Source organism: Moschus berezovskii, chromosome 6 (assembly GCF_049115385.1).
Source record: "Moschus berezovskii isolate FMDL1 chromosome 6, NW_MosBer_1.0, whole genome shotgun sequence".
NCBI lineage: Eukaryota > Metazoa > Chordata > Mammalia > Artiodactyla > Moschidae > Moschus > Moschus berezovskii.
The window spans coordinates 16,319,466-16,338,102 of record NC_142465.1 but is presented as its reverse complement, the minus strand read 5'-3'; the positions used below and the strand labels follow the sequence as shown (position 1 = coordinate 16,338,102).

At 35.8% G+C, this 18,637-nt stretch overlaps 1 protein-coding gene across 2 annotated transcripts in view; it reads right to left on the bottom strand.

Annotated features, from left to right (window-relative positions):
* Positions 1–18,637, bottom strand: part of TMTC2 (transmembrane O-mannosyltransferase targeting cadherins 2) — a 461,860-nt gene that overhangs the window by 165,028 nt on the left and 278,195 nt on the right. For both annotated transcript variants that reach the window (XM_055396594.2, XM_055396593.2), the window contains exons 5-7: positions 5,862–5,947; positions 5,180–5,364; positions 3,999–4,077 (exon numbers count right to left, since the gene is read on the bottom strand). In XM_055396594.2, coding sequence (XP_055252569.1) covers positions 3,999–4,077; positions 5,180–5,364; positions 5,862–5,947 — 350 coding nt within the window. The remainder of the gene's footprint in view (positions 1–3,998; positions 4,078–5,179; positions 5,365–5,861; positions 5,948–18,637) is intronic.

Sequence of the window (18,637 nt, the reverse complement as noted above, 5' to 3'; positions counted from 1 at the left end):
AAAAGGAGAAAAAACTCTAAATATGATGATTTCAATTTAGAGGGAATACTGTATTAGTGGAATTAAATTAATTGGGCACTAACTAAGGCTGTTTCAGTTTTGGCTGATACAGTTAATGATAAAAGAAGGATTTTGACTGTGGTTGTTGAAAGATGAGGAAAAATGAACTTCCAGAGAAAATACAGCACTTATAGATAGGACAGAGCTAAACAGAATCCACGTTGGTGACTCCAGAGCCATCACTATCTCAATTGTATCTATATAGAAATCAGATTTACATTGTTAATACGGAAAGAACTGCCAGAGTTCTTTCACAATTAGTGATTTCTGGAGTTTAAAGCCCACAGAAATGATAATGATTATAAAGGAAGATATTATTATGAGCCACTGACTAGGTTGGGCATTTGGTTCAATATTCTTTACCTTCATTTTCTCAATCAGTCCTCAAACAGACACTACCATTACAGGCACCTTATGGATGGGGAAACTGAGGCTTCAGTAAAGTGATCTGTCCAACTTCACTCAGCTACAAAGTGCTAAAGCCATAAGTTGAACCTGGGGTTTCTGAATCCAACCTATTTCCTCTGAAGAGGAAATACAGAAATGAAGTCGCACAACTGGCTAGGAGCAATTATTTTTTATGATTTGGCCTCTTAATAATTCATGTGTTTTCATACCTTACTAATTATAACTGCTGCCTGCTGCTGCTACTAAGTTGCTTCAGTCGTGTCCGACTCTGTGCGACCCCATAGACGGTAGCCCACCAGGCTCCCCCGTCCCTGGGATTCTGCAGGCAAGAGCACTGGGGTAGGTTGCTATTTCCTTCTCCAATGCGTGAAAGTAAACTCGCTCAGAGTAAGTTTAATTTTTGTTTATAAAAATGATATACAGTATCTTTTATTTATTTTTTTTAAATTTTTATTGGAGGCTAATTATTTTACAATATTATATTGGTTGGTTTTGTCACACATTGACATGAATCCGCCCATGAACTCATGTACAGTATCTTTTAAAACATGATTTGTACATGCTTATAAATGTACTTAATTTTAGATGGGACACAATCCTCAATTATTGTGACTTAATCATCCTGACGCTATGAAATCAAAAAGAATAATGAAAACGTCTATGCAAGTAGATTTTTAATTTTACTTATAAACTGCCACAATAAAAATTAGCAGTATTATGATAAAACACGGAAAATTTTAAGTTGGGATAGCAAGCTAATCAACCTTGTTATTTTCTATTAATACACAGATTCAAAAAATAGGCTCATTTGATGTTCAGGGTAAGTCAACTACTAGCATGCAGCAGGGAGTGATGTTTTTCATAAAATGTCCAAGGAAAGAGGAAATACAAAGGACCAGAGTGTGTATTTTCTTTAAGCAGCTACAATGAATTGCATTATCAAACAAATAATAGAATTAAAATATAACTATATTTTTTCACACATATTCCTTTATTTCTCCTAACCTCTCCAAATAAAAGAAAAAAAAATTTGCATATACACATACAAGTGCTTGGGGCTAATGATCTTCAAGGGGTAAACGAATGAGCCATGAAAAAAATGAATACTTGCAGGCTAAATCTAGCCAGACATTAAAATCCATCACTGATCCCTAAAGGGCACCAATAATATGCAAACATGAGAATTAGAAAACATTCAAGGCTGTTGATAAACTTGATAGGATAATCAGCACATGCTGACAGACTAATGAAACTGATGAACCGATAGGGCAGTTTATCTCCTGGGCCACTTTTTTTCTTGTCAAATGGAGGCTAATCAAAATGTATTAGGAGTTAAAGCCAACACTCAGAGGATATCACCCATTTGATTAGAAGGTGAACTCACTCTCAGAGAAAATTATAGTTTCATGAACAACTGAAACTGCAAAACCTAGTCAGCTGACAGACCTTCACGTAAAATTAAACAGAAGGCAGCCGCTATAATTATGGAAGAAATCTGGAATTTTAAATTATATTGAGATTCTCCCCTCGCAAATTGTTAGAGGGCTTTGCAGAGTCTGGGCAAAGAGGCTCCCTCCTTCTACGATGGAAAATAAGACAAAGCACTAAGCAATCACCCCAGGGACACACTTATCTTTTGCTGCCTATGAGTGCTCAGCATCTGTGTAACCATATGAGACACAGATCCCAAGGTAACAGCTGAATTTCCAAACAAATGTATTTACATAAAATAATGGAATGAATTTTTGAAATTGTAACTATAGTCAATACCACAGTTCCTGTTAACAATGAAGATGCCATATGTAGTCTATTGCCAAGGAGCTGAGTCCTTTCCTAATTTAAAGAAAATGATCTTCATTGATAATCGAGGAAAATTGGGAAATAGTCCTTCCTAAGCAATAGTGTTAAAAATGAAATTATAAACTAAAACCAATATGCCTTAGAGAAAACTAGAGAACACAGTTCTTTCAGTATTCACTGTGAAATGAATAACCATCCAGCACCAACACAGAAAAGTTCGTTCAACTGATACATCTACATATTGTAGGTTCACATTTTATGGACATGAACATTTCACCTGGGTGGACAGAATGACAGTAGAATGTCAAATAGTAAGAGGCGTGAATTTACCTCATAAGATAAGGAAGCTAGATTTTACCTTTTAGTGATAATATCCAAGGGAAAAATAATAGCAGCTAAAAATACTTCAGTGTCCTCTTTAACAGGAGCATTAAATCACCCTGCTGCTGTCCAGGCTAACTAGGGGCAGGATTTAAGAGACAGATGAATATATTAACCTCTTCCAAATCATTTTTTTTTCTTTTTGCTGACGTATGCCTTGTTCGAGCTCTAAAACATTTCTAAATTTTCTTTTGTTTAAAAAAAAGGTGGAAGTGAGTGTCCTTGCCAGGCATATATTTTCTAGTTAGGGAAGGCATGGGATTTTTTATGTGTATTCAAAAACCATACGGCTACGATCAGATTTCTCAAATCACAGGATACAGAAGTATAAAATAATCTTAGAAATGGTGTAGTCACATATAGTTTATATACATGAGGAAGGCCTAGAAATATTTTTTAAAAACTTAGCCAGGTTTAATGAAAGGAAAATTTGAGGTTTAATTTGTACTTTGGAGGAAAAGAAATATTTGATTCGAAGACAAAAACAATCCTCTCACTTCTCTCCCCTATCTAGAAATAGCAACGTTCATCAACAGGACCTCTTAAAATTCGGGGATTCTTTTCAAGAGTCACATACTGAATAGATAGTTTTTAGGTGTGTCCACGATCAAATAGCTGTGGTAACAATTTACTATGAGACTGTCATGGACCAATCACAGGTTATAGGCAGATTTTATTAGTAACTCTAGTTCTTGACCTCTTGCACCTGGAAAAATCTATGCCCGCACTTGCATACTTTCTAGAAAATTGAGTTAATTACTCAATGTAGAAAAAGGAACAATTGTACTAGAACATTTATACTCATCACAATATTGCTTTTACTCTAAAATAATACTCTGGAAAAAAAAAAAACAACCTCTTGCAATCCAAACCTTTATCAATGCAAACCACACAAATTGGCTCATTCTCATCTACTGTAAGCATCAAAATCACGAATCTCTGCATCACAGCATGTTTACTTTTGAGAATATTCTGATTAGGAAAATAACATGATCAAAAATTATCAGAAATTTGATAAACTCATCAAAATCTGTATGTACTTTATTCATCATTTGCAATCTCAAGAGTTTAGCTAATATTTGATACCCACTGTGGTTTATAAGCCCCTTTTCAACAACTCTGGGATCCAGCCAATTTGTTGAGAATCACTATATTAACAATATTTATTTGCTCTTAGAATAGGTGTGCTTTGTGAAAATTTAAATGTGACATCCAATTGTGAATATGTTTTTTTATTTTTTAGTGAGGATTAAAACATGATTTAATAGAGATCCATTTAAAACAAGTACAGGTTTTAATTTTTCCACAGATTCCTGAAATATCAATGAAAATATTACTATTTTACTTACCCATCATGTTGTACAAGCTCTGTGGGGCAAATTGCCTAGGCATTTTCTGAATTGCTTCCTTGTATACACTAAGGGCATCCTAATTTAAGAAACAGAAAAAGAAATAAAGTACAAGGCTATTCACTGAAACAAAATAACAACATCTTTCCAAAATTAAAATATTCCATTGCTCTTTCTAAATGGTTCATTACAGGAAAATTCAACTGAGCTATTCTTTGATATCAAATTACCTCAGTTTCATGAATAAAACCATTCAACCCACCCAGTGAAGGTTATACAAAAAAATCAGTTTAACAAGGAGTCAAATGTTACCAATACTCTTTAAATTTCTCAATTCAGATAGATTATGCAATAAAAACTAGAAAAATTTATATTTTGGAGTCATCTATAGTCCTCTAAAATTTGTCATTATTTCAAGCAATTAAGTATAATCTAAATAAAATATCAACTGATCAATCTTCCAGCTACTGAGACATACTGAGATCATGAAATGCAATTATTTTTAAAATTGCATCCTTATCCTCAGATTGCAGTCATAAAATATCATGTAAGGGTCTCTGGTGGAGTGGTTTGAAAAAGTGGGTCGTGGTATTGAATGGGAGAGACAAAACCCATGAAGGCAGGCTTCATATGAGAGATAGGGAACACAGGACTAAGTAATCCTCCTAACTTCCTGTACAAGATCCTGTATCCATCACTTTCCCCCTCTTCCCAATTCAGAAAAAAAAAAATTAGTTTTCATTGCATTATTGTGTTTAAAAGAATAAAAAGAAACAAGTAGGGTTTATACCAAATCACTTAACATGCAGAGTATAAAAAAAAGTATTTTTTAACATCAAACAATGAATACAGATAACAATAATAACATGTCTTAAATCATAAAATCAAAGAAATGGTGAGCGAACAACTTGGGCAGTAATGCATGTTATTTCCCTTTCATAAGGAGTCATATTACTCTAAGAAAATCATAGTGAAAAAATCTGTTTTGTTTAAACAGAGATTTTTCCCGAAAGAATTTCCCCATAAAATTCTTTTATTAAAATATCAGTTCTTAAATTATCACTCGGTTAAAATATCAGTTCTTAAATTATCAGTGTTCCTACAATGAGATCACAGGTAGAAATCATTGAAACCAGATCAGAACAAGGGGGAGGAACAGGGCAGAGAGGTTCTGGCCTGACCTCATAGTGTCCCTGCTCATGATAGAGTTTCCCCAGATTGTACAGACAGCTGGTGACCGAACTCTTGTGGGCATGAGGGTCCTTTAGGTTTTCGTCAGGGATCTCAGAACACTTCAGGAATGTGCGTCGGGCTTCTTCTGTCTTTCCTTGGTTCATTAGAATAATACCTGTGTTTAAATATGCAGCTGAAGGGTAAAAAAGTGGAGATATAAATGAGAGAAGATGATGTACACTGTGGAAACAATAAAGCTATTTTTACTTCAACTTCATTTTTATGCATTATTTCTGATTTTAAAAGAAAACCAAGAAATGAACCTCCAGGGAATAAACGTACAAAAGAACAATAATGTAGTACAAAGTACAAGTATCACTTAGGTACCACTAATATATAAATGTGTTAGGTGTCACTAATATACATATAAAGTAGTTTCTGCCTTCAAAGTGTCAGAATATTTTGAGCTTAGAAACTAGATAAATAAAAGCTGCATGTTTCTTAATGTGTCAGAATGATAATCAGACACCAAAACATTAAAATTGAGAGATATACTTGTTAAAGGCTCTTAATTTGATTGGAAAGTATTCACAAATAGAAGTATCAGGTTTTTTAACCCATGAGGCTTTAGGTCACCATTTTCATGGAGAAAAAAAACAGATATTTTAAAAGGACTCAAATATCACTTACAAGCCAGTGTAGGCCTGCTCCCAATCGCCAATTTATAATAATGTAGTGCTTCTGCAAACCTGCTGTTCTCTTGTAGAAGTAGCCCTCTGCATGAGGAAAATAGAAATTTGGAGACAAGACAGTATTAGAATACATAAAACCACAAATTTTCATTTTATATTTCAAAAATAAAAATGGTCAATGGAGTCATAAAAATGACCTGGTACTATAAAAATAAATTCTGAATAGAAGGAAATGATTCCTCAGGAAAGAAAATGTTTGGAGAGGTATCAGTTGCATTTATGTTGCATTAGAAAGTATTAAGAAGTATTTTTTAAAAGCCTTTTACCCCTCACTGAACTTTCCCTTCCCAGCAGTCTTTTCTCTCCCATTAGAATTACCGACAACTTGCATTTCTACTCGGAACATGCACGGTTTTCCATCATTTTAGAAAAGAAACTTGTCTAAAGCCCTAAACTGAAGGTCCAATACTTTGGCCACCTGATGCATAAAGCCAACTCACTGGAAAAGACCCTGCTGCTAGGAAACATTGAAAGCAGAAGGAGAAGAGGTTGGCAGAGGATAAGATGGTTAGATAATATCACCGACTCAATGGACATGAACTTAGGCAAACTGCAGGAGATAGTAAGGGACAGGGAGACCTGGTGTGCTGCAGTCCATGGGGTTGCTAAGAGTCCGGATAAAACTTAGCAACTGAACTATATATATATATAGACACAGACACACATTTAAACCTAAGATGCCTCTCCCATTGGCCCTATTGTTTGGGAAATACTGGCCCACAATTGCCAAAAAAGCAACAGGTAACCTGGGTCAACAGGATGGAGCCAGAATCTAATCAGATTCCATCAAAGAACACAGACTGAAGGCTGTACACCTAGTTACTTCTTTATTACTTGGCTTTGGCCAAATAAGCTTGAATTTCAGAACAGTGAGCAAATTTCAGCTCACCGTTGTGAGACATGCTTTTGTCTACAGACCATCAGACTCTATGCGCCTCCCAAGGAGGCTGCTTCAGCCGTGACTAGCCACATGGATTATCCCAGCGTTTCCAGGCCCTGGCCTTATGACCAAAGTGAGAATCAATTACTATTATGTCTGTGAAAATACAGTGTCAGGGACCTGGGACTAAGTTCTGAAAGCTCTCACAAAGGGCTCTGTGACCTATCTTTGCTCTCTTAAAATCAGCGAGTGTCTTACAGACATTTGGCACCTCTCTTGGACCTGAGTACCACTGTCATCAGTCTCAAACTGCAGATTCCACTTGCCAGCTCCTGAGGTCTTCAAAAGGCAGTAAAGTGGAGGTTTGAAAAATGAGAAGCCTACTGGTAAAAACTTATCATTTTTTTCAAATACTCAGCTTATTATTTAATGGGCATGATTGAAAAATAATGACGTAAATCATTTTGAAATTAAAGTTGCTTCACTTGTTTTATTGGCATAGATTAACCTCATTATTTCTATTGTTAAAAGAGCCATGTGAATAGATGAAACCACTTCAAATCATATTAAGAGTTACATATTCACAGAAATGTACATATCTATTAAAACTTAAGAGCAACAATTTGATTACAAAATTGATATGCTTTGCTGTTAAGTACACTTTTCTGCTGCCGGGTACAAGGGAAAACAAAGCTTCCTACAGTATTCAAGAGTCTGAGAATGTTCAGTTGTCTTTAAAAGCAAGTAAAATTGATAAAGAGAAAGAACACTTATATACTTTCCACAAAAAATAATATCCTTTATAAAAATAATTTAGACAAAATGTTTTTCAATTAACTAAGCTCATATATATTATCTCATTTCAGAAACTTATTCACAATCTTAAGTGTCTTTCCTTTGAGGTTCAGATAAAGAGGCCCTTCTTCTCTGATAAAAAGCTAATGTCATCAGAGGAGAAATTTATCTTAACCCAAGTCTTCCTACTTTCCTTAGGAATTCAAGTTCTCCCATGAGCTCCTCCTTATCCAGTATCTTCAATCTTTTTCCCCACTGCAATTTCCTTTCCCTCAAGACAACAAAAATGTTTGTTTGCCTCTGAGCAGAGGGGAGAAGATAAAACCTTACCACCTTATCATTCTTGCATCCAGCGCTTTACTTCTTACTGCCATGCTTCCCTCCAAAGTCAGATTTTTCTTTCATAATGGTCTGTGGTGTGTATGTCCAATGACTCAAATCCCATTTACACCTAAATCCAATCTAGGCTCTTTCCTAGAATTCAGCTGAAATGTCATAATCAAATTTCCACTAACAAACTCCCCAAAGAGTTTGCCTATATGAACGACCTACTCAACTGTAGCATTTGTGACTATTAAACCCATTTTACTTCCTGAAACTCTGTGTTTCCTTAGCTTCTGGAAAGCTGGTCTTCCTTAGTTCTATATCCCTGAAACTATACTTCAGAGTATGAAGAAAAGCACATCTCTATTCATATATTCTTTTAAAAGAGGTTGATAATTCACAGATCGTTGTCTTTTTTTCCTCTTCTTGATAAGCACAGTCTCTGCATGACAACATGCATACATCCAGCTCATATGCTGACTGCTCTCAATTCTAAAATAGTGATTTCTCTCCTGACAGCCAGATCTGCTCAAAATCCAGCACCTTACTCAGCCACGTCAATCTAGGTGCTTGCTGGAATTTCAAAACCAATATATCCAAAACCCAAAAGCAATATCTCCCACTTAAAATTATACAAAGAGATAAATGAGATATATAAAAGAAGAAAGAAATCTTCCCTCAGCAATCAGCACCATCATTTATGCCACTGCCTAAAATCAGGAACCTGGCTATCACTCTTGACTTTTCACTCACTCTCACAAGCCCAAGTTTAAAGAAGTCTCCAAAGCCTACCAGTTCTTGTTTTCTAAGGCTCTTCACTGTGGCCCCTCAAGGTTCACTTTTATAGATCTAGCAGAGCCCTTTTTATCTTTCCTGTCACCTAAATAACTGCAATTGACCACTAATTAGTCTGCATATAATTACATTTCTAAAGGGCAAATATGCTGTTAGGCTAGACAGAAAGAACATGAGGTGACAAGTGCGTATCTTTGAAAATGTGCCTAAAGCTCATAAACCTTGAAAATGATGTATTCAGCCTCATGGGCTCCCTGATGCTGATATATTATGGTCGTGTCATTTTCCAACTCATAAAATACTACATGATAACTACTCCCAGACAATCCTGTTCAATCTGCCTCATTCTTTGGATAAAACTAGTCACACACAGTGATGTAGTAGCAAGTTACCAGGATTATAATATAAAGCAGCTCTTTGAATTAGAGAGCATCATCCTCTGTATATCTGAATAAAGTTAGCAACAGAGTGAGTCCAAGTTAGACATCTATAGTGACCAGTTTCTTATGGCTAAGGATTTAGTTGAGCATCAACTATACCCTAGTACGCCTGCTACAAATATGAACAAGGCAAATGCACTTGCCTGTGGATGTACCATCTATTCAGGGAGACAGATAAGAAAATAAATGGTGTGGAAAATTACTATGATGGAGGACAGAGGAGTAACACCACTCTAGTTCAGGAATTGACATGGGAAGATTCAAGGAGCTGCAGTGCCATTGGCACAGAGTTGAAAGTAACCAGTAGTTAGCCAGCAATTAAAAAAAAGTATCATCATCAGTCCCATGTTACACAGGAAAAGAGGGCCACAGAGAATTTACCAACTAAACTTAGGTTTTCTGGTTAATAAGAGGCAAAGGCAGGACTGGAACATAGTTTCTCTGACAATAAATCCAATGCTCTCTCTGAAAGTAAAAAAGAAGAGAGAGAAGATAATTCAATTCTAGATGCATGGGTTCTGGATTATGGTTTCATTTGCTCTAAAATTCTCCATATTGTGCATGTGAACTTGAACTGATGCTCTGAAAAGGACTCAAACTGCCATTTTGTCACTTCAGGATGAACCTGGGTCAGCTGTGCCGCTGTAACAGTGATGCGTCCGTTCCTGCTGTTTTCCACATTTACTGCATCCGTCTCTTACTCTACTGAAGATTGGACAGTGGGATAGAAATCCTTCTCATCATGTAAGTCATGGTAAAAGAAAGAGCTAAACTACTTGGCACTTACAATGTTATATACAATACTTAACATTTACATATATTAACTTAATTATTACTCATCAATAATATTATAAGACAGGATATTATACTAGCCCCATCTTACAGATGATGGGCTTGGGGTAAGAAAAATTTAGCAACATACTAAAGGACACACCACTAGCAAGAAGGGTCCCACAGTAAAGGAGGATCTGTATTTTAATAGAGCATTCATAGCAAAGGCTTTTCCACAGCTGTTTAAAATAGATGACACAGTTTGTTTACATGCTGATCATGTCAATAAAGTCTTTAAGTTTCTATGTAGCACATTAAAAACAACAATATATTTTAATATACCATCAAACCAGAATCTAGTAAGAAATAGTTTTACTCATATTGTATGAAGTTGCTTAACAATTAAGGGAACTGTCCCATGCTATACATTAATGTAAACTTAAAGTGTCTTTGGATGAGAAATTGAAAAAAATGTTGCTGATCTCTAATAAGTAGTGGCACACTCCTTTATGTGTAGGAGGATATATTACAGTGTATTTTAATAGGTTGAAATATATTACTTCTCATATTTTCCCCCAAATAACTTATCTTTCAGAACCACAGTCACTGGAATAAAGCAGTCGGTGAAGAATACAAATTGGGGAAACAGAAAGAATAAATACTTGTTACAGTTGAAGGAAGAACACACACTGGATATATAAAGTACTATTCACTCTAATACTTAGACTAAAGACCACTTTACTTAAAGGAAAAAAACAACAAAATGTCCTGTCTTAAAATGTTTCAGCATTTTGTTAACCTGATTTTGATCATGTTCTAGGATTACCACTGAGTGTGGAGACTTTCTTTTTCTGGTGGAAATTTTGCCCATCATTACCCTAGTCTCCCCCAACAAACCCGTCTTTGTCCAAATATACTTTTGTTAAAAATCACAGGACTCTAGACATTTGATAAATGAAAACCAGTCAACTCCACGGTAACAGTGGACTGGACATAGTTAAAAACAAACAGTGAGTACAAACAGGCATACGATCTCTGTCTGATTCTACATATTGACAGAGACAGAAAGGGAACACTTTTTTTTTTTTTCTGCACAGTGCTTCTCACTCAGGGATGACTGTCACCCAGGGGACACTGGGCAGCGTCTGGAAATGTGTATGTCTGTCACAACCAGTAGATGCTATTAGCATCCTGTGGATAGAGGCCAGGTATGCCGTTAAAAATGTAAACATGTTAGAAGACACAAGACAGTCCCCTCAAAGCCAAGACATCTCTGTCCCCAAATGTCAATAGTGCTTAGGTTAAGAAACTACATTTAGTATTTCATATGTACTAACTGCAATGCATTTCTTTAGAACATAGGGTCCTCATATGTTCAATAATCACATACATGAACCATATAAAGAACATAAATTATAAAAAAGCAAAATACAGGGAATAAATTATTTTTTCAATAAAAACTTTATCATCATTTCTACTGACTTTTCATTTAAAAATACAGAAAAATACATTTTCTCATTTTTTTTAAGCATGCTATTCCCCACCACTGTCAGTACAGTCAAACAAAATGTCAGTGGCTCTTGGTATTAATAGAAAGTTGCCCTCAATATAGAACTGTCAAAACATAGAAATCTTCAAGTAAAGCTCCATTTTGCCTCAGGTTCAAACAAAGGTCTTTAAAATGGCTGAAATCTGACGTGTTCAAAGTTGGTGTTAATAAAGCACATTAGCAGAAGAAAAGTATACTTCTGAAGAATATGTATTGCATTGAGTGAAGTGGACACTTACATAGACCATGGGTGAAACAGGATGTGGTTTACATAGTGTCATGAACTGTTAAGACCAGGGAAATACTAAAAAATAGTAAAGTAGAAAATTCTTAAAGAGTTGGGAATACCAGATCACCTTATATGCATCCTGACAAACCTGTATGCGAGTGAAGAAGCAACAGTTAGAACTGGACATGGAACAACGGACTGGTTCAAAACTGGGAAAGGAGTACGACAAGGCTGTGTACTGTCACCCTACTCATTTAACTTACAGGCAGAGTACATCATGAGAAATGCAAGGCTGGATGAATCACAAGCTAGAATCAAGAATTCCGGGAGAAATATCTACAACCTCAGATATACAGAAGATTCCACTCTAATGACAGAAAGTATAGAGGAACTAAAGAGCCTCTTAATGAGGGTGAAAGAGGAGAGTGAAAAAGCTGGCTTAAAACTCAACATTCAAAAAACTAAGATCCTGGCATCTGGTTCCATTACTTCATGGCAAATAGATGGGGAATTAGTGGAAACAGTGACAGACTTTATTTTCTTGGGCTCCAAAACCACTGTGGATACTGACCGCAGCGACAAAATTAAAAGATGCTTGCTCCTTGAAAGAAAAACTATAACAAACCTAGATATCATATTAAAAAGCAGAGACACCAGTTAGCTGACAAAGATCCATCTAGTCAAAGCTATTTTTTTTTTCCAGTAGTCATGTACGCATGTGAGAGTTGCACCATAAAGAAGGCTGAGCACAAAAGAACTGGTGCTTTCAAACTGTAGTGTTGGTGAAGACTCTTGAGAGTCCCTTGAACTGCAAGGGGATCAAGCCAGTCAATTGTAAAGGAAATCAACTCTGAATATTCATTGGAGGGACTGATGTTGAAGCTGAAACTCAAATACTTTGGCCACTGATGCAAAGAACCAACTCACTGGAAAAGACTCTGATGCTTGGGAAGATTAAGGGCAGAAGAGGACGACAGAGGATGACATGATTGGATGGCATCACCGATTCAAAGGACATGAATTCAGGAAAACTCCTGGAGACAGTGAAGGACATGGAAACCTGGTGTGCTGCAGTCCATGGGCTTGCAAATAGTTGGAGACAACTTAGTGAATGGAAAACAACAACAAAGAACAGTAGCTTTCTTTTTTCAGTTTCATTACAACACAATTTATGGCACTCCTGTTGCTGCTAAGTCACTTCAGTCGTGTCTGACTCTGTGTGACCCCATAGACGGAAGCCCACCAGGCTCCCCCTTCCCTGGGATTCTCCAGGCAAGAATACTGGAATGGGTTGCCATTTCCTTCTCCTACAACACACTAAATATTGAGAATAAGATTATCAAACATAGATTGATATTTTTTGAATGAGCTATTTCATGGTGAAGCCATATGAAGAAACACTCACAATACAGTGTAAACGAAACATATTCTGGAAACCCACAAAAGGGATACCTTTCCATGATGACAGGCCAGATAAAATATCTACAGAAAGTAAGTGTACAGGGAATAGAGTTCCAGACAGATCAAGACCACTATGCTTATAAAAACCAGAGTTACAGAGGGTAGCATTTTCATCTACCAGCAGCAGTCATGGCAAGTTTTATGGAAATTAAATGACTATCTATGTAGGAAACTTTCTGGAAACTGAAAAGCCAAGGCAATTTAAAATTAAGATCATATTATTAAAAATATTTCAGTAATAAGTTGCTTGCTACTCCCTGGGCAAGAATTCTTAGTCATCAAAATAAAGTAGATAGCTTACATGGAACACTGCTCAATGTTATGTGGCAGCCTAGATGGGAGCAGAGTTTGAGGGAGAATGGATACATGTATGCATGTGGCTATAAGTCCTTTCTTTTTTCATCTGAAACTACCAGAACATTGTTAATCAGCTATATCCCAATACAAACTAAAGATTTGAAGCCAAAAAATAAATACATACAGCAGATAGCTTAATGTTTATAGCAATGGTTGACAAAATAATTTATAATCCCTAAGGTCCAATTACTAACAAAAACATTATGTTCATCTTGATTTGAGCCTTTTCTTCTGAATTTTATTTTATTATACTTTAACACATGTAGGTACTTTGTAACTAAGATTTCTTTCCTAAGATATAGACATATACATTTCGGATGTTCAATATTTTCCTAATGTATTCATGACTTTGAAATTTCCCAACTGAAGTTAATTAGTATTGGTTTGGCATCATAGTCAAACTTTGCATTCATCCAAATTACCTAATCGCATTTAGTAATTTAGCTAATGACTCAAAGAATGAGATTTTATATAATTTAACTGTGAAATGATATTACAGTTGCATTTCTTCTGTTATTCCAAGATTAACGCCTAGTTTCAGGCTATGTTCATAATAAGATATTTGGAAAAATAAATTGTTAATCTCTATTAACAGACAGAAGTGATAATTAATAGCTTGTTAAACGCATAACACACAAATGCCCCCAAATCTTGCTTGATAAAATAGACATCAGGCAAAAATCTCAAGTGACTATCCCAGCAGTAAATGGAATGAAACTCAAAAGTCCTTTTTAAAAACAGAAGCTGTAAATAAACTAAGTTACTACAGCTTGAATTAACTGCAGTAATGCCAAGGTTTAGAATGATACAAGAGTTTAGAAATTAAGCACCTAGTAATCCTGGGTGTTCACTGGAAGGACTGATGCTAAAGCTGAAACTCCAATACTTTGGCCACCTCATGCGATGAATTGACTCACTGGAAAAGACTCTGATGCTGGGAGGGATTGGGGGCAGGAGGAGAAGGGGACGACAGAGAATGAGATGTCTGGATGGCATTACCGACTCGATGGACTTGAGTTTGAGTGAACTCCGGGAGTTGGTGATGGACAGGGAGGCCTGGCGTGCTGTGATTCATGGGGTCGAAGAGAGTCGGACACAACTGAGCAACTGAACTGAACTGAACTAATGCACAAGCCACTAAATATACACAAAGAATCAGAAGCAACTGGTACAGTAGCCTTGGTCATGTGACTGAATTCTGTCCAATGAAGTAAAAGCTCAGTGGCCTGAGCACCTCTAGGAAAAGTTCTTAAAGAGGAGGGAGCATGTTCAGCCGTATTCTTCCTCTGTCTTGCTGAGAACAGGTTCAGGCCCTGTTCTGAGGACAGGGGACAGGGAGCTGAAGGGAGTCGAGGAAACTGAGCTCTTTATGAAAATTTCCTACAACCATAGGAGTGCATACCTCTGGACTTCTCTGAACAGAAAATAAAATTTTATTTGGGATTTCTTATCACTAACTTTCTTATCTGTTCTCTACTGATAAAAGAAGCACATGCATTGTTTCATTTATGTTTTCTTTTTTTCTATTTATAAAATATTTAACATCTAGTATAGCTCTTATAGAAAAATTTAAGGAAAACTTATTTTAATTATATTTGAATGAATACAAAGCACGGGTTGTCTGGTTTTGACTGATAACCAGATGAGGCAACTGCCAAGTATGAAATTTCCAATTAAAATATTCAATTAAACTTAAATAATTCAAGAGCATTAACAGGTGCATGAAACAGGAACTCTTAAATTAAATGCCCAGACGTCAGAGTGGTCAGAGTTATCATTCTTTGCCCAAAAGAGTAATGCATTAGTAGCATTTTTATATAAAAACATTTTAATTAATCCTCTCAATCCCAAAATAACTAACAAGAAGGAAACTCATAGGAATTATCAAGTGAGACGAAAATAGGTAGAATTCTCTTCTCAGAAGATTCAGTGAGATATAAGTGACTGAATCTATGTTCCATGGGAGATTTCAAAGACAAAGTTATACAATTTTCTGGTCTCACATGGCATGTCTACTATGGCTTTCAGGTCACCCTAGGATAAGAGATTTTTATTGAGGACCGAGCAAAATATTTCCCTCTATTCATATTTTTTTTTCCTAAAAAAAAACCCAACTTTCCTCCTCTCCTTTTCTTTCTTTTCTAAATTAAACTGTTTCAATATAATAGGTAAATATAACATTTTTACAAAGAGAATTTTGGATAGAAAAGTTCCAAGAGAGAAATGGAATATAAAAAGTTAACTTTTACTTAAAACATACAATTTCAATTTATTAGAATAATAATGTGTGCTACAAAAAGCACAATTTAATTGGATATTTATTTTAAACTATTGTTAAGTTATTATACATGGTTATTATATACTATATGTACTCTGAGCAAAATCAAAAGATGTCACTTCTTGAAAAGGTTAAATTCCACTAAACAGGGTACTGAGCGTGTCGTTTCCAGCTCTGTATTTTTATTACATGAAGAAGGATGGAAATGGAGATGGAGAAAAGGACAACAACCGTGTGACGTGAACTAGACAGAAGCGCACACATTGTCCTGTTACATCCCACCCCGAAGCTGAACCCTGTTTCACTGGACATCCCTTCCAAGTGTCACAGAACTGCCAGGCAATCCAGCTTCACTGACTACAGTTAAGCCTCCTCTCTGGTATCTTTCTTTTGACACAGATCTGTTTATTTGTTCTAAATTTGATTTTATATAAACTTTGCCAACTGAATAAAGTATAATAATGACATCCTATTTCCTAAAGATAATGATTTTTTATTCTAACCTATCAAATATGGGGCAGTAAGCATCCACAAAAAAAATTGTTTTTATTTTTCCAATGTATTACTAAAAACCACATCAATTAACGTTAAGAAAATGAATAAGTTGTAGCTTTTATGTTTTTTATTTTAAAATTAAGGTTTGCCTAGGGTCTAAAGAAAGAGAAATGTAGCCTCACTGTAGTAGCATGTCTGAAAAAAAGATGAAGACTCAGGTAAATGGAGCATTCATTACAAAGATACTTCTAATTTAAAACTTGGACTGTGACAGCTAATTAAGCATTTACCCATATAAGTCCATTTCTATTCTGTAACAGGTCCTGAACAAAATGCTTCACAACTATTATCTTGTGTAATTCTCTTAATAAACCTATAAGGGTATAATCCCTATTTTACAAATAAGGAACCACCAAATCAGAATTGTTACTCAAAGCTACTTAGTTAATTCTTGTTGGATACAGGATTCACAGACTATATTGTATATTAATATATGCATAATTAACTTTATACCTGTCTTCTGAATGCATAATTAAGGCTATATTTTCCTCTACCTGTCATATAATAATAATAGGTGTGAATATACTTTCCCAGTTAAAAAAAAAAAACTACTTAATAGGAAGTAAGAAAGAATTAAACTGGATGGCTTTATGATAGTGTTTTCCATATTATTTCTTTTCATACTTAAAATCAGCAACTGAAACTATTATTACTCATTTCACTTTAGAGATGTGAAAACATCAGAGAGAAAAGTTAAACAGCTTGCCCATGGTAATATAATTTCAAAGCTTCAAGATGAGACTTAAGTTCAAAACTGCCAGGCTTCAAATCCCACTCTTTCCATGACCCCACAGTGGTAGACTGGGGATACATACCTGTTCTTAGTTTAAGCATTAATAATTGCCCTCTCTCTCTTGCTCATATACCCAGTGTTTTTTATGTTCTATACCAACAAATTTCTCTTCTCTCTTTCTGTATTTGTACATGCCAACCCCAAAATATAAATATCTCAGACTTGCTTCAAAGGTAGATAAAATACAGCCTCCAATACCAAATCAACTTCACCAAGAAGTGCATTGTAACCAATACACTTGTGATAGTTAATTCCATGTGTCAATTTCACTGAATCACAGGGAGCTCAGAAAGCTGGTTAAACTTTTTTTCTTTTTAATGTTTATTTCTCTGGCTATGTCAGGTCTTAGCTGTAATATGTGGGATCTAGTTCCCTGACCAGGGATGGAACCCAGGCCTGCTACAATGGGAGAGTTGAGTCTTAGCCACAGGATCACCAGGGAAGTCCCTAAACATTATTTCTGAGTGCATCTGTGAGGATGTTTCAGGAAGTATCCAGCAGATGAAGTAAAGCAGATTGCCCTTCCCATTGTGGGTGGGCATTATCTAATCTGTTGAAGGTCTGACTAGAATCAAAAAGAGAACAGGAAGATTTCTTCCTCTCTGCCTGGGCTGGGACAGGAATCTGCCCTGAGCACTCCTGGTGCTCAGGCTTACAGACTTGGACTAGAATTTACACCAGGCTCTCTCAAGGTCTTTCAACCACACCACCAACCTTACTGGGTCTCCAGCTTACAGAGGACAGACTGTGGAACTTCAACCCCTATAATCGCATGTGTCAAGCCTCACAATGAATCTCTTTACTATATACGTACACAATCAGTTCTGTTTCTCTGGAGACTTTGATCAGTGTAACCTATTCTTGGGCTTAAGACCCATTCCTCTTAATCCAAATGCTTACCAGTGAGTGTAAGCAATATCCTCCACAAAAGCAGAGCTGTATACAATTAGAAATGGAATAAAACCAACAGCTAACAAACTCTTTAACTTTCATTATTATACAATTACATCGAGTTTCCAGGCACTTCATTTAATCCTTACAACACCAGGTGATATCAGAACCTCATTTTGCAGATGAAGAATAAGAATTAAGCAATTTGACCAAGCACGAGATCAATAAATGGGCAATTTGAATCCAAATCTGTTTAATGCCAAAACCCCTGGCCTTAGTATTTCACAAATCTGCCTCCATGATGCAAAGGTGAGTGTTCAACTTTTTAAAAAATCAAAACTTTTCCCTCTTTTCTACTCCTTTTCTCCCCACAAAAACAAATATCCCTCTTTTTCTACTCCTTTTCTTTCCACAAAACCAGTACTATTCAAATAGGTCTGTTTTCTGGGATCATAGTCAAATCTCTTTCAAACATTCCCTCATCCCCTTAAGAGAATTTTTTGATTTAAAACAAGCAAAATTAAGAATTAAAAAACACACCTAACACAAATTACAAGAGGTAACTACCAAGGATGGAACTTTAAGCTGTATACAGA